The following is a 23,604-nucleotide window of genomic DNA, read 5'->3' on the forward strand; positions in this document are numbered from 1 at the left end:
ACATGTTTAAGTCCAGGGCATTTATGTAATTTACTGTACTTGTTTGTTTGCACACACAGTCTCATTAATCCCTAGCTCATTCTGAGCTCTGTTGAACTGTTTGGCTTAGAACCTCTTCCTTGGAAAGAGAGATCGGGCCTGAACAAAGCTTTATGCTCATGGCCAGGAGAAAAAAACACCTCTGGTTAACATCATGTACAGACTTTCAGTGAAAAGTCTACCTCTGATATACTTACATGTGAAACAGAGGGTCATGAGGATGTTCATTTCTGGCACTATACATAGAATGAGAGAAGAGAGTGGTCTGAAATCAAACTAGGTTCAAACACCCTGCTCCTTAGAATGAATTAATTAATACATCTCTCTCAAATGAAATCAAATATTCAAACCTCTAGCCTCTTTAAATTCTCAATGTACAGCACGTGTTCCGTGGAAGACTTGTGCATTATCTGGAATCCAGATCAGTGCATGCGAATGCTTGTTTTAAATGGTCTTAAACCCTGCACACGTAGATTTTATTTAATACGGAATCTGAGGGTTGAATGGTACTTAAGTTGTTTTCTTCTTTGACATTTCCAATCTTTTTTTTGTTGAATAATGATCTTTTTTCCTCCTTGGTATACTTATAAAGAGAATGTTCTGTATTAGAAGGAACCTAGATATATATTAACAGTTTAGCTTTCTCAATGGATGGATGCTTACAGAAGATTTCATTTGAGAGAGATGTTGTATTAATTAAATGGGTCAGATATAGCAAGTTGTATGGGGGAGGAGGCAGAGGGAATGTTAGTTTTATTCAAGATTTGAGCTGATAAAATCGGTCCTTTAAATGAGAGACTCTTGTATGTGGGAGAAGATTGTAGGAATCCTGTATGTGAACACTATGATTATTGAGATTGTCATATATTGCTTAGAACTGGTCCATTATTCTGTCAGATGATTGACAAAATTGTTGACAGATTAGCCTAAATTTCTTGGCAGGCAACAATGATAAAATGACATAAATCAGTACTTTATTAAAATTCCATGGGCCTTATTGAGGCTAGTTGTAAAACAAATACACATGCTGACATAGCTGTATGGGAGTTAGATGAAAAATAGTAGGGCCTGGTAATCATGAGGGTTAGAAAGTTAAGACTGCCATCTGCTGATTTATTCTTTTAAATCAGTCTGCGATCCATTAAAGGTGTGTTCAGATTTGTATTTGTCATAGATAATTCAGTTTGACTGACAGTAGCCTGTATATGTGATTACTTGCTGGCTCTCAACTCATAGAAAATCACTCAGCAGTGTCCTCAAAGTAGGCTTAAGATCAGCAGTGAGCATGCAAACATACATAACTACCCCTTGGCTGGGTGATTTAAAGGATATAAAATGTTTATTGTTAGCATCTTTAAAAATTTATGCAAAAAATGTATGCTAACAATTTGGGTAATCTGTGTGCTTTAGAAAGCTGAGCCCTATGAATATCTACAGATGTTGAATTGTTTATGTATTTTTTTTTCTTTTCTAGTTTGCAGCCAGCCTGGGAAATTTAACTTTCTAAGAATAATAATTTCCTTTGTTTTAAGAGGATTCTTTTGAAATGTCTTAAGTTTGACATATATTAGTAAATAAGAATACAGTAGGCATGTGTTTTTGCTTGTAGAAGATACCATTAAATGATACATAAGACTGTGTGTGTTTTTTCTGTGCAGTTTTGGCTTCCTTATAAATAAATGAGGACTGAATTCTGGGTTTCTCTAAAGAGAAAATTATGGGAGTTGGTATTCTATAATGACCAAGCCACTGCATGCTATTCCATAGGTAGCATGGTTTGTGGCAAAATCTGGGTCTACGTAACAGCTTTGCAGAGTTTTTCCAAACATGCAACACTGGCTTCTCTAAAGTGTCTGCGTGTATTTGTATGCCGTTGGTTGTAAAGGGAAGGAATTCAGTTACATTGTTGTTGGCAGTGTTCCAGGTATAGAGAAGATCCCGGGGCTCCATTCCTTCCTCACACACTTTTTGGGAGGTGTTAGATAACTAGGCTTTAAAGGAAGCATGCTTAAGAGAAGGATTTACAGCCTCAAGAAAGCATAACATTATATTTGACATAAATAATTATTATATACGTATATAGAGTTTTTAGGATAACCCATTTTTTCCCGTTTAATAAAAACCCTGACATGTTCTGTGGGTAAATACCATGGGGAAAGCCATTTCTTGTTGGGCTTGTTTATTCATGCCTAGCACGTCCGTATTGCTAACAGTTCTCTTCTTTTACCTAGGTCTGATACCACAGCTTATAGGGGTTGCTCCAGAAAAGGCCATTAAACTGACTGTAAGTTCTTCTTGTTAAATTTATGCTGTCTAGATTATCATTAAGCCAAAGTGAAAACTGATGCTGCTGAGACGGGCACACTATCAAGGCACTTGTAAAATTTTAAATTTGTATGTAGACATTTGATAATTTTCCATTTTATCATGAGACAAATATTTTGCTGATTTAGAAAACCAATAACATGTTAGTAGAGGAAATTCTGGTTAACATGTTAATTCTGGTTAATTGATGTTCTCTTTCTAATTAGGTTAATGATTTTGTTCGGGACAAATTCACCAGAAGAGATGGCTCCATTCCACTTTTTGCAGAAGTCCTTGCTGGAGGTTGTGTACGTATTATTACTGGGCATTTCTTGTGGCAAATATGTTCCTTTAACTTTCTTGCACATTGGATATAATATCTGAGTGACATTCCCTCTAAACTCAAGGGATTCTAAGCAGATTTTCTCAGCAATCATATGGGATGACTTTTACATTTCATTGCATAATCTAACTGGTTTTGAGTGCAGAAAACAGGCAGTGTTTTGTCAGCTCAGTCTCTTAGAAGCTCCTGAAACATTTCTTTCCACACTTTTTAAAGTTCTAATTCTGATTCTTCTTCAGTATCACAGTAAATGGTAGTAGTGGGTAGAGTTACCATACATTTATATTGACTGTTACTTTAAAATAAGTGTGAGATGATGGATTAATCGGGCCATTATATTTTAGGTGTAGGACTGAGTAAGCCACTGTGGTATAATTATAATTTTCCTTCTTTAGAGACCAGGGGATATAGCAAACAACCATACTATGTTGAGGCTGTTAACAGTTCTGAATGCAGAGGCCCAGATTATATTTACTTAGAGCACAAGAGTTTCTATCTGAAGTGTGAGCATGACATTGGATTTAGACCAATTCTCAAATCTAAGTTTGCAGTTAAACTAATTTTATTTGTGGTGTTCATTTCACATTTAGTAATACAGTATGTGATTTAAGATGTATTTAGTCCATTTTGTCCCTGAAACCCGTAATAACTTCCAGTTGAATTAGCTGGAAGTCTTGGCTAAACCCTCCTCAGTTGCTTGTGGAACTTGAGGTGATGAGGTCGCTGACCTTTGTAGCTTTTAATTCAGTGAAGATGCCCTGAGGGTCAGAGATAGGCCGCTCTGGATTCTCCTTGATGAGATTTGTCAGCCAGGCACATACCTGGGTCCTCACCTTTCTGCAACCAAAGTTCTTGTGGAAGGGGTGGCCTGTGTGTGTGTGTGTGTGTGTGTGTGTGTGTGTCTGCCTCTACATGCCCAAGTGCATTCTTAGGAATAAAGCTCACTTCTTTCGCTGACTTTTTTCATGAAGGACAAGTGATAGACATAGAATAAGACCTTTGCTTAGGCAGATTGCCAAAAATGAAGTTTCTCTCTTCCTTTACTTCATTTAAATGCTGTAATTGTTTCTCTCCTAATGATGGAAGATTTGCAAATCATAAATATTCCTTTTCTCAGTGGTTTTAGTTTCAATTTGGTGAAGTTTCCTAAATCAGTTTTGCCACAGCACATGCGTATATTTGCCAGAAATCTCCTAAATCATCCTCTCTTCCATGTAGCTAATTATTTCTGTTTTCATTTGTAATATCCAGAGGTTTTTTTGCCTATGAAACTGACCAGTTCCCATGTCTGACATGTGACCTCAGTGGTTAAACTATAATCAGATATTTGGTTCTTTAGTTCATCTTAGGTATGGACCCGTTTCTAGGTTTGAATTTAGGGAGTTTCTGTTGAAGTCTGGGGTGCTTTGAGGGTTGTACTGACACTCTAAATCTCATCCTCAGTCATGACTCATTTCTAGCAGCATTGATGGATTGTCCAGCTGGAAATGGGCAGCATGGAAAATAGGTTGCGCTGTGGGCAGAAGGATTAGGCCGCCTGCACTTCTTCACTGTGAATGTTTCCTGCTTCCCTCTTCCCCTCCCCTCTAAATCTCTTCATTCAGGGAGGAAAGCAAATGTGCTATTACTGAATTTCTACTGATGAATTCAATCACACTATAAGTGATTGTTAAAGCATAATCATCTATTTCTCCCAAAAGTTTATGTAATTCAACAGAAAATAAAGCCTTAAACAAAAAGGATGAATCTCTCTCTATAGAATATCAGGCACTGTGAAATAGAGGAATATTCTCTTTCCTGAATGAAACCTGGTAAGTGGTCACCAGATGAACACTGGGAAGAGCTGCTGCCCATGAGCCTGAGCGTGAGACCCTCACTATCCTGGGTGGTGCGGTGTCCCTGTGGGTGTTTGAATGCTGTCAGATGAGAAGAGTGCTTTTTCACAAATCACTCAGTTTTAAAGATGTGCTTAATGTGAACCTAATGCAGGTTAATTTGAAAGCAGTCGCTCAAACTGAGCAATATGTATTGTCTTTATAGGTTTTTTCCCCAGCAGGAGGACCAGCTAGGACCTGGGCTTTGAGTACCCTGTGTATAGGAGGGAAATTGTGCTGGGAAAATGCCTGTGCTGCCCCTTAGGAAAAATGGTATGCATTGACTAGATCACAAAGTGACCAAGAAATACAACTATCCAGTCCTTAGGCATTATATGTTTTCTGTTGTTTTGTGATCTGTTTTCTAATGTAGGTGTTATTTGATACATGTAAAAGAGTACATAGTATATACATATAAAGAGTAATAATAAAATGAGAATCTATGAACCTGCCACTCAAATAAAATATTACTGCTATCATTGACACTGGTTTTTGCTTTTAATGTAGCGCTAATCTGCTAGATTGCTAATGAGCAGTAGGGATTTTTCCTACTGGACGGAACATTTTGTAGGCATCATTTCATTGTTATTCCTAGCTAGAGGTGAAAAAAAATAAAACCTCAGTTGAGATCCAGGCAAGTTGAGATTCAAAACACTTTTTTCTCCAAATCCATATCCATATTTGGTATGTTTCCATTCATTCTTTCATTTATTCACTCTCATTCAACAAGCTTTCAAGGCTGAGGAAGATTTAGAGTTTCTTCCTATGCAGGGAACCTGTCTTAGGGTGTGTTTATATCTCATGGAAAAAGAGTAGTTCCTGACCATTCTCACCAGATAAAAGTTAATCTTAAAGCTAATCATGTGGCAATTTGAAAGTAGAATTCCTTATAGTGATTTGCTTATTTCTGCATATCACCAGAGAAAATACATGCTTATGATTATAATTCATCATAGTCGCTACCATTTCTTGAGTATCTTGCACTGGACTGAACACTTCATAGGCATCATCTCATTATTCGTCCCAGCTAGAGCTGAGGAAATGGAACTCTCAGTGAAGTCCAGCACTCAGTAAATGGAAAAGCTGAGATGTGATCTGCTTCTGTCTCCAAATCCATATTCTTTTACTTGATATGTTTCCATTCATTCATTCTTTTATTTATTCATTCTTTCAATCAGTGAATGCCTTCTATATTTCAGGAAGAATTTTAAAATAACAGCTTTATTGAGGTATTATTCACATACCCTACAAATCCCCCCATTTAAAGTGTACAATTTAGCAGTTTTTAGTACATTCACAGAGTTATACAACTATCACCACAATCAATTTTACAACATTTTTATCACCCCAAAGAAATCTGGTACCCTTTAGCTACAGCCCCCCCATCTTCCCTTCTAGACTTCCAGCCAAGCCTTAGGCAACTACTAATAAACTCACCAATTCTGGACATTTCATATAAATGCAATCATACAACATGTGGCATTTTGTGTCTGGCTTCTTTCACTCAGCATAATGTTTTCAAGGTTCATCCATGTTTTAGTACATCTGAGTACTTCAGGCCTTTTTATTGCTGAGTAATACTCCATTATATGGATATACCATAATTTGTTTATTTATTCATCACTTGTTGAACGTTTGGGTTGTTTCTACTTTTGGGACATTAGGAATAATGTTCCTGGGAGCATTTATGTAAAACATTTTGTATGGACATGTTTTATTTTTCTTGGGTATATACCTAGGAGTAGAATTAGTGGGTCATATGGTAACTCTAATTAGTATTTTGAGGAACTGCCAGACTGTTTTTCAAAGTGGATACACCATTTTACATTCCTACCAGCAACGCCTGAGGATTCTGATTTCTCCGCACCCTTGCCAATACTTGTTATTATCTGTCTTTTCATTATAGTCACCGTAGTGGGTGTGAAGTGGTATCTTACTGTGATCTAGTGATTAGACAGTGTTGGACATCTTTTCATGCATATGGCATTTATCTGTCTGCATCTATTTTCTTTGGAGAAATGTATGCAGAATCTTTGCCTATTTTTTAAAAATTTTACCTTTATTATTGAAAGTATTACAGATATCCTCTTTTTTTCCCCATCAACCCCTTCTACCCTGCACCTGCCCCCTCGCCCCAGATCTTTGCCCATTGTTAATTGAGTTGTTTGTCTTTTAATATGGAGTTATAAGATTTCTTTATATATCTAGAGTCCCATATCAGATGTGTTTTTTGCAAATATTTTGCACTTTCTTGATTCCCCTTTGACGAATTGGACTTTGATTTTAATGAAGTCTAATTTATCTATATTTTCTTTTGTTATTTGAGCTTTTGGTGTTACAGCTAAGAAATCATTGCTTAACCTAAGGTCATGAAGATTTATACCTATGCTTCCTTTAAGAGTTATAGTTTTAGCTCTTACATTTAGGTCTTTGATCTTTCACACCATTTTTTAATCTTAATTTTTTAGGGTCTTTTGTCTTGACCAGAGATATTACCAAGTGACAGTTTTATTTTTTATTGTCAACATTTTGGTATATTTCCTTCTAATGTTTTTATATACATGCTTGTGTACACACACACACACTCTCACTTTATTTTTTAAACTAGATGGGATTTTTGTTCACTCTGTTCTCCTGATTGCAAATGAAAGCAGCTCTCAGTTTCTAAGGGCAGCAGGGAAGCACAGTGGAACTTCTCACTTTAGAAATACAATATAACCTTTGGGAATAGAAGTATAAACAGAGTGCGCATTTTCAAGTTTTGAATCTTCATTGTGAACATTAATCAAACTCTGGTTTTATGTCTATATCAAAACCTTCCCAAGAAAGATTTACTAGTTCAGAATTAAATATAATTTAGATGTGCTGACAAAAGTTTTTTTGTTGTTGTAGAGTCTATAAATTGCACCTTGACCTTTCTTTAGGTGGGAATGGTGTGTGTGTGTGTGTGTGTGTGTGTGTGTGTGTGCAGTTACTCAGTAAATATCTATTATGGGTGCTGTATGTAATAATAGGTTTCAAATAATTTTTTCTCATTGGTAAACCATTCTTATCAGGCTGTTTTTATTTTTCTATGGAAAGTCTATATATGTATAAGTACATATATATTCACACATATTACATGTCCATATCCCACATAAATATAATTGAGTGTTTATTATATCTATTGTGGGCTAGAATAATATTTTAATGTCAACTTAGAATTTTTAAAGTACTTTAAAATGCATTATTGTCACTACTATGAAAGAGGTAGATGAAGAACAGAAGCTCAGAAAGGCTAATTCTCTCACCTCCATCACACAGTTAATATATGCTGCAGGTTTCATGTGAGGCCAAATATTTTGATTTTAAGACCAACTCTTTTTATTCTAGAATGCTCTTTTAGGGAATTAAATAAGGGCCTTCTCCATGTATCAAAATAAACCTAGATGAGCCCATTCAACTTTGTAGCAGCTTTTCTTTCTTTCCTTTTTATTATATGGGTACATATATAATAACACTTCAACATATCTGAATATATATACATGTGTTAATTTATTTAGGTATACTTAATATACCAGAAATGAACAGATCTTAGATGTTAGTCAGTTCAGTGAGTTTTAACAATTATATACACCCATGAAATCACCACCCAGGATAAGATCAAGAACATTTCATCCCAGAAGATTCATTCATGCCTTTTTCCAGTCAATCACTCCTCTCCTTTCCCAGATATCACTGTTCTGATTTCTGTCACCAGTTTTGTTTCTTCTCAGATTTTATATAAATGGAATCATACAAAATGCATTCTTTCTTTGTTGACATACTTTTCCTTAACATAATGTTTTCAAAAGTCATATGCTTTCATTTTTCATGGGTGAATATCTGAGTAGAATAGGGTGGATTATTTTCCATTTGAAAGAAACTGCCAGTTGGTTTTTTGAAGTGGGTGGACCATTTTATAGTCTCATCAGTAGCGTGTGAGTATTCAGTTACTCTACATCCTCACCAATGTTTCGTGTTCTTAGTCTTTTTTTTAATTTTAGTTATTCTAATTGGTGTTAAATGATATCTTATTGTGGTTTTAATTTGCACTTCCCTGAAGCCTAAAGATATTGAGCATCCTGTCATGTGCTTATTGGCTATCCATATATCTTTTTTTGTCAAGAATCTGCTCAAGTGTTATGCCTCCTTTCATTGTTATTCGTATTTTTATTATTGACTTGTAGGAGTTCTTTAATATGTCATGGAGACAGTACTTTGTCAAATATATGTGTTATGAATATTCTTCCAAGCCTATGACTTGTCTCTTAATTATCTTGATGTCTATAGTGGTTAGACATATCCATAAACTTAAGTGGGAAAAATGCAATATCTTTTCAAGTCAACAGAGCAGAAAGTTTAAAAGTCTAAATGGACTGACCTATATGTATTTTCTAAACATCTCTCTGGTATCTGTTCTTATGTTGTTAATTCTAAATAGAGCACTTAACTGACTGGTCACATTACTTCTTTTAGAGAATGTATACTTCTGAATGGATAGAAGTCATAAAACTCAAAATGTATCTATTGCTCAACAAAGGGCTATGGTAAATCTATCACATTGCAGGTATTTCCTTAACCCCATGCGAACTTAGCCTCTCAAAGAACTCACCCCTTCCCTTGGTGTCTTGCTTTCAATCTGCATGGTGCTCTGACATTAGTTAGTGTACAAGGACTCTGTAAGATAGGCAGGGCAGTTGTTGAGACCTCTGTTGTCTGTTGTCATATTAGGAAACCAAGGGATGGAAACGTTAGGTCCTATCCAAGGTTACCAAGTTAATGACAATATAGGTCAACAGCTTTGCAAACCTAGATTCTTTCCACTCTCTCCTGCTTTCTCCCTTCAGCCCCTGTTGGGTGCAGCAAGAAGTCCACTTGTTGGAGCTTTTATTAATCATGGGAGCCAAGATCTGTAGCTTGCCAGCCCCCTATGCTGAGTGTTCTTTAGCAAGCTGAGCTTTCACATCTCTGAAGGGTTGTTTGGAAGTAATTTCTCCCGCTCCCATCTTTAGGAATCAGTGTGGTCTCAACTGTATGCTTGAATACTTAATGTGAACACACATACATATGCACACAAGTTGAAAGTCCATATATATGTCAAAGTGGCTTATGATAGATATACATAGGAATTTTGGCTCTTCCTTTACCCTAGTTAGGGGTATGTGTAGTTTTATCTATTCATATCCTAACACCCTGGCATATATCGTCACTCAGCAATGAGCAAATTGCAGTTTATTCCCTTTAAACTATCACTATCCTAGACTCTTTTAGAAAGAACCATAGTATTTCCCACTGCTTTAAAAAAGTCTAAGAATGTTTATGGTTGATGGTGTGTGATACAGAGTCCCTGTTGGTTCCTGTTCCTCTTGAGGGCAGTCCTAGAGATAACTGATTCTGGGACTTTTATTAGTTTTCTGGTTATTTTAAATTCATGTATTTTGTCCATCTGCTCAAGGAGCTGGTGTGGCTTAAAATTGAAGTTAGATTTTCATCAGTCTCTGTAAGGGAAGACTTTGTTATGAATTGTTCAGACTGGACATTTTGTGGTTGGAGGGAAATAGTTGCAAACTATGGAAGACAACAGATCAAAGATGGAAGTAAACAGGGCAGGGTCAGGTCCCCAGCCTCTCTGTGGACTCTGCCCCCCGGGGTGGGATTGTGAGGGCAGGAGGTTGAACAGGCCTAATCCTGTGTGCAGCCCTTGGCCTCAGGCACATCAGAGGTGTGGTGACATCTCAGTATTACATTTTTTCCCTCCTTACTTTTGCTGTCAGCTTTAGTTGGTTTATTTTCTCATTAAAAAAAAAAAAGTGACACAAGATTAAATGGAAGTTTTTACATTCTTTCCATTTCTGTTGTATAGAGGTAACCCTCATTCAAAATGAGATTTATTCCCTTTACTGTGCCATTTGTATTTCAGTTCTAAACCAAGAAATGTCAACTTACTACTGAAAAATAACAGCAACTAAGCCAGTTTTAATATTAATGCTTGCCTCTCCTTAAAAATATCAGCAGCAATTTGAAGAGGGAAATTTAGCAGTTGGAGAGTTAAAAGCTAATTTGGTGATTTGGTGAGTGAAAGAATTCACCAAAGATATTGTGCAGAATGGTATGTTATCTAACATTCTCATCAGCACTAGAAGCCGCAAGATGTCAACTTAGACAGTGTGCATTTAAGACAATGTAGCTGTGTTATCATCATGGTTTAATTTGAAATTTTATATATCTTGGTGTTATTATTTCAGATCACTAGCTATATTTGATTAGATTATTTTTGATATTCATATATACATAGGTAGATAAGCTTCTTTTTTAAAAAAATTTATTGGGATCCTCATTCACTGCTGGTGTGAATGTAAACTGGTGCAGCCACTATGGAAAACAGCATGGAGGTTCCTCAAAAAATTAAGAATAGAGTTACCCACTTCTGGGTATCTACCTAAAGTAGAGCAATCCCACTTATGGGCATCTACCTAAAAAATTTAAAACATTTATTTGCAAAGATATATGCACCCCCTATGTTCATTACAGCATTATTCACAGTGGCCAAGACACAGATAGCTGGTGTTAACTAGTTTTTGAAAATGCATTTAAAATACATAAATTACCAAGTTTACCACAGGGAAGAATGTGTGAGAGAGGACCTAGTCTATAAAAGAAGCCATTGTTTCTAAGACCAGTTCTGTTTCTTACTTTTTTTGGGGGGGGGTTGTTTTTGAATAGTTAACACATTCATTTAATTCAGAATTTAAAAGGTACAATGGAGTATGGTTTGAAAATTCTTTCTCCCAGCTACTTATTTCTCTTTTCAGGAGGCAACCAATGTTTTCATCTCTAAGCCATTCTGATTTTGATAAAATTTTGGTAAATTTTGACATATTTGTGATCAATGGGTATCTAATATTTTATGTTCTGTTTATGTCATTGGCATACTTTTATTACCCAATCTTTTTGTCTGATTAAGAGCATATAATCCCTTCTACTTAACTATTTTCTCACTGGGCATTTAAATTTTTTTCTGTTCAATTTTGTTGCTTTTAAAAATAACAAACAGTAGCATATTTATAAAAATACAGGTACTTTTTTTTTTCACTGAAAAGTTACCATATTTTTTATTTCACAATTCTGAAATTTATTTATTTATGTTTAAATATATCTTTATTGATTTCAGAGGGGGGAAGGGAGAGGGAGAGAGAGAGATGGAAACATCAATGATGAGAGAGTCATTGATCGGCTGCCTCCTGCACGCCCCCAACTGGGGATCGAGCCCACAACCCGGGCATGTGCCTTGACCAGGAATCAAACCGTGATCTGGATCCTAGGTTGATGCTCAATTGCTGGGCCATGCCCGGTTGGGCCACAATTCTGAAATTTTTATATTTAATGATTATATTTTGTATAAGCAGTGTCTTTTTCCTGTGAAAAGCTGTTATTAAATTAACGATATCACTTATAATGAATAGAGTCTTAAACAGAGGAGAAATATTTTCTTGTATTTGTTTTTCAGAGGGGACACACTCAGTTAAGGGTGTGATAACATTATAATCCTTGTTCTGTGTTACTAGATTTCCTGGCAGAGTGATTGAATTAATTGAGGTTTTATTCCCTCTCCCTCATAATGAATTTAATATGCATGAAATAGTGGTAAACTTCAGAGTTTAAAAAAGGAGAGTGCATATTTGCCATATGTATCCCTTTAAGTGTTATAAAATATTTGAAGTTTAAGACAAATAGCAATCTTAATTTTTTTCTAAAATTACTCAGTATTTCTGAATAGTATTTGCTATATATTCCTGGGCCTATTACATAATGTTTTAAAAATGTATATTGACATTTAAAACATATACAGACCATGCATTGCTAGAAGCTTTCCTCCTTCAAATGTAGTAGAGCACATAGGTGTGAAACTCTCATGGATGTGGGCCTTGCTACCTGTTATCAGTTTAGTTTTGTGGTTATGCCCAATTCTTGTTGGGTCTTATTATGTGTTCTGGGTAACGAATCTTCAAAGCATATGATAGTTAATGTGTTTGTTTAAAACTGCAGTCATTTCCTTCTCTTAATTGTACTGTTCTTATAGAAAGCCTCTTACATGTACACTCAGAAAGAAATTTGAAGAGTTGTTAAAGGAGTACAAATCTCAGTAAAGTAGCAATTATTTCCAAAAGGGTCTGTGAGAGAAGAAGGGGAGGAGGAAACTTGGGGGTGGGGAGGATGCTGGTTGGGGTACTTACTACTGCTCTGTGGGATGTTTTAATTTACTAATGACTAAAAACAGGAAAGAACTCTATATTTATTTAAACATAATGTCCACATTTAACAAATGGCAACCAGGGGTTGACATTGTCTGGTGGTGGCAGATTTGGGGGATTATAATCAAAATTTGTGGTTCTATTATTATTTTTTTAATCTGCTTTAGTTTAGAACATAAAGCCCATTTTCCCAAAGATAGTTTTTGCAACCATTATTTAGACAAGAGATTTCAAGGAAGTAGCAAACTTTTCCAGTGGGTTTGGTCTTTAATACTAGCTACAGGAGCAATTATTTGGATTATCATTTTAACGTAATTTTTCACTCAGCAATCCTTTTGAAACTATTGTTTGCTTATATTGAAACATTGAAATGTTTCTTCCTGCCTGTAGTGCAACAGATTAAAAGAGAGAGAGAGTAACACAGGCAAATCAACATGTAAAATTGGGTCGGTCAGTCACCCGGGGACCTGTGTGCCAGTAGTCTGGATTGTGTGGGTTGGGAGTTGCACAAAGCCTGGAGAGAGACAGCGAATTGCTGTACCCCTATGCTTGGTGGACAAAAAGGGGATTAGGGCCCTGGGGGATCCAGGACAATAAGCTTCCCACGAAGAGGAAAGAAACCTAGTGTTGGTGTTGGCAGTTGTGGATGTTGATAGGGTCAGGATGAGAAAAGGGTCAGGACTGGAACAGGAGCAGTTGGGGGTTTTATAGCCCCAGGCCAGTTAGGAGAATGGGCTGGGACTTGTCCCTGTCCCTTGCAAGGAGGTCTGGGAGGGCAGTAGGATTTAGAAAAGTGAGTGGGAATGTGGGTGAAGGTAGAGTGGAGTTGCACGCATTCTGTTCCACACGTGACATGCTATTGCAGTGAAGGTGTGACTATATAATTATGATGATATAAGTGCAGTTATGATTATATAGTGTAAATAGCCACAGGTGAGATGAAGATGTGCAAAGGAGGCTTTTTCACTCATGAATGGAGATATATGTATTTACATTTTAAAAAACGTATTCATTTTTATATATCCATATACATACACACATGCACATTCTGTCTTTCTTACAGAAACAAAAAAAGTTTGGTAGCAGTTTTGTTAAACATTCCTTTCCCCCCCTCACCAGTTGATGGATTTCAGATGCAGATACACTCTCATTATCCAAGTTCAAACATCTGCCAGTCACTAGAAATGCAGATGTGCTTTGATTTGCCCATGTTGTGCTCATGGGAACTAGATGGTCCATTTCCCAGTTCAGCCTTGAGTTTTTCTGGGTTTGTGTTGAAATGATACTTAAATTGTCTTTCTAAATTCTCTCCTCTTGTGTGGGCATTACTATGGAGAGATTTGCTCAGGATAATACATTTTAGAATTTGAGCCAGAGGAGACATTCTCCTCTGACTTAAGGCACCTTCATGGGGCAAAGTTGTGTTAATTGTTCTACAACCCAAGGAAGTGGAAGCAGGTGGCTGAGCTAAGTAACGCGAATGTTTGCTAAGAAGAGGAAGGAAACCATAGTAGATCTGAATTTTAGCTCCAGCTCATAAAAGACACCAAGCAGATATCTCTTCCCCTTTCATTGGGAGCTCCCCACTGCCATATCCGGCTTCACTTTTGTTTTCCAAATGAGTTTATTAGTTTTGCCATTTTGGATATGGCTGGGCTGACCCTGGAAACACTGGTCTGAGAAACACTCTTGACATTTCAAGTAGAAACAAACCCAGACATAGATTGGCTTGAGCAGAGTTGGGACCATCCCTGTGAACTGGCCAAAGCGTCATCTTCTGATTTCTCGCTGAAGAGGGAGATGTAAAGTGGTACAACTTGGCGGGTTTTCTGGATTTTTCTTCATTACTCTGCCAGTTGGGCTCTGATTTGGAAATCTGCTTCTCTCTCTCCCCACCCTGTTGCCTGCAGGCTGGCGGCTCTCAGGTCATCTTTACCAACCCACTGGAGATAGTCAAGATTCGGCTGCAGGTAGCCGGGGAGATCACTACAGGCCCCAGGGTCAGCGCCCTGAATGTGCTCCAGGACCTGGGACTTTTTGGTTTGTATAAGGTGGGCAGATTCCCTCCACTTATCTCAACAGAAAGGTTGTGATGCACTCAATAGAAATGTGAAAGAATGTGGAAACCAGACATCTTCCCCTCAAATGGAAAAGCAATCTTGTCCAGTAGGGTAGTTCCTGGAGTGGAAAATCAAACAAAAAGGAAAAATCCGGACACATGTATCAGAAGCGCAGTGGGCTACACAAATGCACTCTCCTGGTGTCATCTCAGGCCTTTATGAAGCTGCCATCTCAGGCCTCTGCAGACCCGCTGGCTTCAGGCTCACAGCCTTTTGATGACGGGTTTGGGAAAAGTTTCTTTGGTGTTCTCTTTGGGCTGGTTTAGGACTTCAAGACAGTCTTATGTTTATCTTTGAGTCTGTTATCTCTATTGTTATCTTCCCAGTAGGAGCTTCTCTTTGTCTTAATAATTTGACCACAGTGAAACAGTAGTAGAGTTTGGTAGGATTCAGGTATTTAAGAAGTTAAGTGGTGGGATTTGTCAATAATGAATTCCATTTTAAAAAAAAGAGTGTATTGTACTTTAGCAAAATGCCAGTCAACAGATTCCTTCCCTGCAGGTATACTTACTCCCATTATTATAGATCAGATGTAATGGAGCAGAAGCTGTTATTTTTCTTAAACAAGGAAGAGTATTTCTTTCCATTCTTTCGCCTGGTATAGGGGGGGGATACGTAAATTTAGCTGCTATAGACAACTGAGTTTCCACAGCATCTGATTTATTTATAGACCCATCACTGTAGAAGTGTGTAAACTGGCTTTTGTAGCAGCAAATTAGAAATTCTGTAGATTAGACTCACACAGCTACAGGGCTCTTAAGAGACCAGTAAACCAACAATGCCTGTCTTGAGTTTTGTTCACATTCCTTCCCTTCCACCCCTAATTCCTATTTTTTTTGGAATTCCCTTTGAGACTGAGTTTATTAATGTTGTTTTTCTTTGTATCATCCTTCAGAGAGTCCCTGGAATTTAAAAAAATGTTTTTAGATGTTCCCTGTGTCTTTTAAAAATAGCCATTAGGGAAATAAGTGCCAAAGCTGGAACATTCACCTGGCTCGGTAAAGCCCTGGGCAGTAGAACCTGTGTGCTACTGACCAAGCTGAGGAAGATGTTCACTGTGACCTCAGCCACTGAGACAGACTGTCCCTGGTGGCTTTCTGCTCCCATGGAAACCTCCTGGCAAAATATTCTGTCTGGGTCCCCCCAGTCCTCTGCTATTTTTAGGACATGGGGAACATTGGTGGTTTCTCCCCCCCCCCCCCAGCCTATAGCTTCTTACCTGGCCTTCAGGGACTCTAGGTGATGTGGACTGAATTGGTAATTTGTTAGTTTTTGGGCTGCCTTTGCTAGTTGCTTTGAAATCAAGCTATTAATACCAGGTTTCCAAGTCTATTTCTCCCTTCTCCCCCAGTTCCATCAAAGCCAAAGAGAACAAGCCTGGAGGTTTGAGAATTGAAATATTTATTAACCTTAAAAACTATCTGCACTGGAAATGCCAGAAAATTCGCTGTCAGAATAACATCATTGTCCAGTTAACTAACTCTAGGACTCCAAGATCCACCAGACTTTTTCAAGCTTTGAACCATATATATTTCCCTATGTCCCACTAGTTCTCCCCACTTCCTTCCACATCAGTCCCAGTGCTGTCTGCAGGACACCTCAGGCTTGTCACCAGGTGAGCATTCACACCTTGTTTATACAACTGTTTTGCTCTATTTCCTCACTGTGTGACAGGGTGCCAAAGCGTGTTTCCTCCGAGACATTCCCTTCTCTGCCATCTATTTTCCTGTTTATGCTCATTGCAAACTACTTCTGGCTGATGAAAACGGACGTGTGGGAGGTTTAAATCTCCTTGCAGCTGGAGCCATAGCAGGTAACTACAATTTTTAAAATATATATATCATTATTGATTTCAGAGAGAGGAAGGGAGAGAGAGAGAAAAGTCAATGATGAGAGAGTCATTGATCAGCTGCCTCCTGCACGCCCCCTACTGGGGATCGATCCCGCAACCTGGGCATGCGCCCTGACCCAGAATTGAACCTCGACCTCCTGGATCATAGGTCGATGTTCAACCGCTGAGCCACGCCAGCAGGGTTACAATTTTTTTTTAAGCCAAAAAACTCTCCCCCTTTTCCCTTTAAGTAGTATAGCATCTCTCTGTACTTCCCCCTTTATTTCTGGAAAGGTTATTGTTTTTATCTGACTTAGTTTAAATGTGATCGCTTTTTCTTCTTTGTGGGATGTGCTGTAATTCTGATGAGAGTTAATTACATTTGCATAATGTGGATAAACAGCTTAATGCAGCTTAGCAACTTGGAGCCAAATTAGATCTGCCCATCTAAATTGGGCTTTCATCATTACCGTGTTTCTTAGCCTCCTGTGCCCCTTAAACTTTGAGTGCAGCCAAGCCAAGCATTAAGGTGGAAAAGTTATTTATCAAATCATTGTTTTGCTGTACTTCATGCTGATGCACAGGTCGGGCATGCCCTTTCTAGCATGTTGGAATCTAAGATTTGGCTCAAAACTGAGCTTTTATCATGAAGCTGTTCCTGTTCCTTCTATCATCCTCCTTAGACCAAAGCAAGCAATGCTTCCTGGCAAACCACCTTGTCCTCAATTGGCATCTCTTCTCTGTCTCTTAACGTTTTCTGTCTTTTATTGATGGTTGTTTGTATAAGTGTTGTCCTCTCCACTGGGCTGGGAGCTCCCTGAGGGCAGAGGTTTCATTCTGTTCATCGTTGCCTTCCCTCTGTGGTCAGCGCAGTAATAATAGGAAAAATGTCAATCAGTGTCAGTGGAAAAAGTGAAAACCTTCATCTAGTCTAAGATACCAAATTGGACACAGAAAGGATTCATTCAGCTGGAGGAAGAGCCTTAAAAATGCACGAAGGTACTAAGATGCTTCCTTCTGACCTAAGGGTCTGGCCTTCCTCCTGTTGTGAAGGGGAAGACCTGGCTCATCAGTGCTCAGCAGTGACAGAGGAAGGAAAGGGCAGTGCTTTTCTCCATCACAGCAGGTCAAGGATAGAAGCTTGAAGGGTGAGCACAGACTCAAACACTGTCCCCAAATGACCAGTGGAGCTCTGGCTGCTGAGCTCATGGCCTGTGGATCTCACTGTGTTCATTCTCTTCTGGTGCCCGGGCTGAACATGCCAGGACATCCTGAGCACATCGCAGAGTGTGGTGTGTGGCAGAAGCCCTTGGTTCTGAGGGCTTTGGGGTGGATCATGTTTTCTTTCTCAACCTTGATGACAGGGAATGACAAGTGATGATTAAGAAACTCTCCCAGGGAGCTTTGAACCTTTATTTGGGGTCCAGCAAATCCCTGTCTCCTGGCACTTGGAACTTCGGTCAGTTGCATGCACATTTGAAAGGTAGTAAAGCTACCTGTTCAGCTTGGGCACTGAGTGCTCACCCACCCCCTTTCTGGTGCTCACCAAAGTCTCCCAGCTTTAAATGGGGCCAGAAGATTTTCCCTCAAGTCTTCTCTGTGCTTTCCCAGCAGCAGCAGCAAACAGCCAGAGGGCAGTAAATCATGGGCTGGCCTGTTGCCAGTGCTTGATGGGGCTGAGTAAACATTTCCACGGAGCTGTGAGCACTAACTTCTTGCCCACAGACATTCGATGCCAGTTTTCAGAATGAGATATGAATTTGTCTAATTTTTACCCATAAAGCTTTGCTGGCAGGCACTGAGAATATCCAGAATTCAGAACATTGCAGAGGCAGGCATTTGACCCAGCCTCATCTGAATTAGGTGCCAAGCCCTGTGGAGGGAGCTATTTGCCTTGTTCTCTAACAGCCCCCACAAGTCCAGCAGCTCCACCTGCCTACTGATGATTCCGTGACATTCAGTCCATATTGAATTCCTCTCCCCCTGTGGAAGGTTATCTGGCTCCTTTGTTCCCTGTTTTGCTTTGTAAATTAAAGGTGTGGTTGTGAAATCCATCTTGTGTGTCCTGCTGCTGCTCAATCTCAGCACGACCCCAGGGAGCTCGGGCACAGGAGACAGATGATAAGGCCTTTCCATGATCAGGGCCCCTATTGTTCCTTAACCGGTGCCTGGCCTCCCCTGCTCCCGTTGTAACGGCTTCTCTCATCTGAGCTTGTCTGAAAGGAGTCGCAGCCACCTCTCAAGTTAGCCCCTCAACAGGTGACTACATAGGAGTATTGATATTCACCTCTAGCATTAAGGTAACAAGAATCAGCCACAAATACACACACGCACACCCACCCCCTACAGTTTGATGTCAGATACATTTAGGAGCTCATTAAATTGACATTAACCTCATTTCTTATTATGCATGAACACATTTGTATCTTATTTAGGAAAAAAAGTGTGGAAAATAATTGAAATCTAAAGGGGAACACTTGGAAACTGTCCTAGTGATATGGCTGCCTCTTTTCCTTCTCACAATTCTTTGGGGTCATGCAGTACAGAGTGATTTCCCTAATTCAGAAAGAAGAGAGAATCTTACGCTGACCACACCGACACAATAGGCGTTTATATGCTTTTTCCGTTGGTGCCCAGGCATCTGTTTAAGAAGCTCAGTCGGAGCAGTTGAAGTCGTTAATTGCACTGCTCCATGTTAGCAGTATGTCTGTCCTTCCTGGGGTGCTTTGGGTGAATTAAACGTGCCTTTCTCCTGAAAGGTGTGCCTGCCGCTTCTCTGGTAACCCCTGCTGACGTCATCAAGACAAGACTGCAAGTGGCGGCCCGTGCTGGCCAGACGACATACAGTGGTGTCATCGACTGTTTCCGGAAGATACTCCGGGAAGAGGGGCCTGCAGCGTTTTGGAAAGGGACTGCAGGTAGGGGCTGGGCGAATGCAATGGCCGGCGGGTGCCAGGCCCCCCTCCCCTCACCACTGGTCGTCTTCGCCAGTCAGCCTGGTGGAAAGTGCCCCCTCCCGTCTCTCTTTCAGCCCGAGTGTTTCGATCCTCTCCCCAGTTTGGTGTTACCTTGGTCACCTATGAACTTCTCCAGCGGTGGTTTTACATTGACTTCGGAGGCCTGTAAGTGCAGCTGTTCAACACCTTTATCAAGAAAGCACCCGAACCCGTCTTTGTTCAGCCTTCAGAGAGTCCTATAGGACCAATGCATTTAAATCAAACAGTAGGCTCGAGAAGCTTCAGCGTCAGGGAAATGAGGTCTTGACAGGGCAACATCACACACTATTAATCGGCTGCTTGGGGAAACTTTAGGGAGGCAGCAATCCACTAGTTATGTGACTAGTTATGTTTTTTTAGTGCAAGCAATACCGAGCTGCATGGATTTATGTTATTAGATTTTATTATATGGTCTCTTCACCAGAAATACTGTAAGTTTGTATTAGTAACACTTCTGTGAGCTTCCTTTCAAAGACTCAGTCGAGCCCTTCACACCTCTGAGATTTCATTCTTCGCTGTAACTTATTATTAGAATAGGTATAAATGTTCTTAGAGCTAACTTATTGCAAACCAAACAGAAAAGGTTCAAAGAGAGGTTATGCCCGTGGACATAATCACCGGTGAGATCTAGGCCCGAATTCGGGCCTCTTGAAGCTTGCACTGGAGAGAAGAGCAGTCACTTGTGGAGTTTGCTGGGTGGGGAAGGTTATACCCAAAGCAAGCAGCCATCAGCTTTCAGCATAAGACCAAATCCCGCATTGCGTCTTCACCTCATGAACCAAGTAGAGGGACTTGTACAGAGAAAGAACAGCATTCTTACAATTCCAGGCTTTTCTAGGCTTTCACATTCTTTAAAACTAAGAATTATATTTATTTTTCTTTAAAACTTTTCCCTACCAACAGCAAGCCCTCTGGCTCAGAACCAACACCTAAGTCACGCATCGCAGACCTTCCTCCTGCCAATCCTGACCACATCGGTGGATACAGACTCGCCACAGCCACTTTTGCGGGCATTGAAAACAAGTTTGGCCTTTATCTCCCCAAATTTAAATCTCCTAGTGTTCCTGTGGCTCAGCCAAAGGCAGCGGCAGCAGCTCCGTGAGGAGACGGCCGCTGAGCGTGGCGAAGGAGCGCCCTGGAGAGGCCTGGGGAGCGGCCGCGACGCACCGCCGGCCTCACGGCGCCACTGAGTGAGGAGTCTGTGTCATATCCGTGTATTTGTTTATAGTCCAGGAAAAACAACAACAATGCAGTTTCGAGCTTTAGTCTTATGTGTTGAAATGTTTCCTAAGCTTTGGCATTAGTGTTCTAGACTGCTTTGCACAGCTTGCACTTAGAGTGAGTGACTGTACATATTGTACATCTTTGTACAGAGACATCTTGGCACCTCATCCCAACAAATCACATTTATAGAATGTAACGCAGTTCTTAGTGGCTTGAAATGTACAGAATGTTTTGAAGGTGTTTTATTAAGAATCACACAAAATAAATGTATTACAATTAAATTCATTCTCTTATTGTTAACTGATGGAAATGAAGCATCAGTATTGGATATATTTAATTTCTAGTTAGTTTTCCATTCTGGAATAAAAAGTATTTGCTGCTAAAGAGGTACAACAAGACCAAGGGCTGACGCCATTGAAATAAGAGATGCATGCCAGTGGATGCCAGAGGACCAGGCTAATGACTCGCGTGTGCTGATGTGTTCCCATTGTATTTCACGTGTGTGTAGATTCTCTGTTCATCAGTCAGAAGGCATTTCCTAGACAGCTCCTCTCCTGTCATGCATATGGAGAGAGGGACATCTTCAGCACCACTGGCTTAGTTTTGCTTTCCTCTGACACAGCAAGGGCCTAGCTTTCAAAACAGTAAAGGATACTTTGGCAATTTTCCTTCATGTGGATATGATTCCAATCAAAAATAAAATACACACCAAAATGTATGCATGTAGTTGAATTTTCCTTCATAAATATACTGATAGTGCCTTTTATTTTGATTCACTACTGATTCCAAATAACTCATAATCGGTTTCACTCTCTTACACTTTTATAGGAAATAGCTTGATATCCAAGGGTCTGTGGTGGAATGAGGGGAGGGAAGAAGAGAAAAGCTCTATCTTGTGACTCAGTGGGGTCTAGATTCCTCCTTATGAATCCAAATACAAACTACTTGTTGCAAAAGTCACTCACCAAGGGTGTGATTACTAATTTAGATCTCCACGTGCATCCTGACAGCCACATCTACACTTCGGTGCGGTTGTGATTTGATGTGTAGCATCAGAATTTACTTACTTTAGCCAAGTGCTTTGTGAAAACATTATTGCTATTGCCAGTGAGCCAGGATATTAGAACATATGCAACATTTTCAAAGGGCAAGTCTGGAGATGGCCAGTCACTTAGTATCCTACACGACGCTCATCATTTAATGGCTGACAGCCCCGTAACACAACCAGAGGCTTTCAAGGCCCTACAGGAGCAAAATAATTAGCTTTGAAAGCAGAGTTTTCAGGGTTCTCGTTGGAATGGAATGAATAACAATACCATTGTTTTGCTATTACCACCTATTAAAAATGTGCAGGTGTCTGTGGGTATGTTCTTACAAAGATTCCTACAAAACTACATATGTATGTAGAGTAAGATGTGAAAGTGCCCTCAACCCTGCTTCCCCCTTCACCACACCCTGCCCCAGAGGTTGTCCCCACTAACAGGTTAGAGGAGCCTGTTTTTCATCTGTATAAATATTTATATATACATATTTATACTTTCAAACAGGATTGTTTTTAAATCTATGTATGTGCTGTTCTATGACTCGTCTTTGTTTACCTCATGTCTTTGAGATCTTTCCATGTCAGTTCACAAAGGTTTATCTTAATTTTTAATAGCTGCATAGTATTGCATTGTATTGGTTACGATACTTTTCATAAATTATTCCTTGTTGACAGTTACTCTTTTTCACGGTTGCATGCAATGCTGTCGTGAACAGCAAACATCTTCATACACACGGTTTGAGTACATGTGCTAGTATTTCATTAGGTTCGATATTTAAAATTGGAATTGAGTATATTAAACATGTATGTACATGTACGATATGCACATATATATATTTTAAACAAGTAGTCATAAAGTGAACACCAATGTAACCACCCAGGTCAAGATACAGAATATTGTAAACAAGTTCCCCCATGTGATCCTCTCCATCATAATCCCCTCTCCCCTCTTCAACCCCATGTCTACCCTTCATTTCTTTGCTTTTCACTATAGTTTTACCGCCCATATATATATCCCTAAATACAATATTTAGTTCTTGGTTTTGAGATTTATACAAATCAAATTATAATGTATACTTTTAAGACTTGTTTCTTTTGCTAAACATTGTGTTTATAAGATTCATTCATATAACTGTATGTAGCTATAGTTTGCTTATTCCATTGTATGAATATATTACAATTTATTTTTCCACTTAACTCTGGATATCTGGGTTGTTTCCAATTTGGGGGTGTTACAAACAGCGTTGCTCCAGATATTTGGCATGTGTGTTCTGGAGCATTCATTTTTAAAAGGATCTAAAAGGAGCAGAACCACAGAGGCACAGGGTTTGTTAGATTCAACTTGGCGAGATCGTGTCAAACTACTTCCCAGAGATTCTTGCACCAATTTACATTCCCCCAAGGATGTATTTTTCTTCTTAATTTTTACCAATCTGTTGTATAATGTTATCTCATGTGGCTTTAAAGCATTTCATCAAATGAGGCTGAACATCTTTCATATGTTAATATACACACTGTTCTCCAAAAAGACTTTCTACTTTACTTTCATACTGGCAGC

The 23,604-nt window shown here is 39.2% G+C and overlaps 1 protein-coding gene across 7 annotated transcripts in view; it reads left to right on the top strand.

Moving 5' to 3' along the window:
- Window positions 1-23,302, top strand: part of SLC25A12 (solute carrier family 25 member 12) — a 160,506-nt gene extending 137,204 nt beyond the window's left edge. For all 7 annotated transcript variants that reach the window (XM_081143168.1, XM_081143171.1, XM_081143170.1 and 4 more), the window contains 7 exons: window positions 2,271-2,323; window positions 2,571-2,651; window positions 14,744-14,884; window positions 16,628-16,766; window positions 19,544-19,702; window positions 19,816-19,906; window positions 20,684-23,302. In XM_081143168.1, coding sequence (XP_080999294.1) covers window positions 2,271-2,323; window positions 2,571-2,651; window positions 14,744-14,884; window positions 16,628-16,766; window positions 19,544-19,702; window positions 19,816-19,906; window positions 20,684-20,882 — 863 coding nt within the window. In that variant the 3' untranslated portion in view covers window positions 20,883-23,302. The remainder of the gene's footprint in view (window positions 1-2,270; window positions 2,324-2,570; window positions 2,652-14,743; window positions 14,885-16,627; window positions 16,767-19,543; window positions 19,703-19,815; window positions 19,907-20,683) is intronic.
- Window positions 23,303-23,604: the final 302 nt, after the last annotated feature.

Source organism: Miniopterus schreibersii (assembly GCF_964146895.1).
Source record: "Miniopterus schreibersii genome assembly, chromosome: 7".
Classification (NCBI taxonomy): Eukaryota; Metazoa; Chordata; class Mammalia; order Chiroptera; family Miniopteridae; genus Miniopterus; species Miniopterus schreibersii.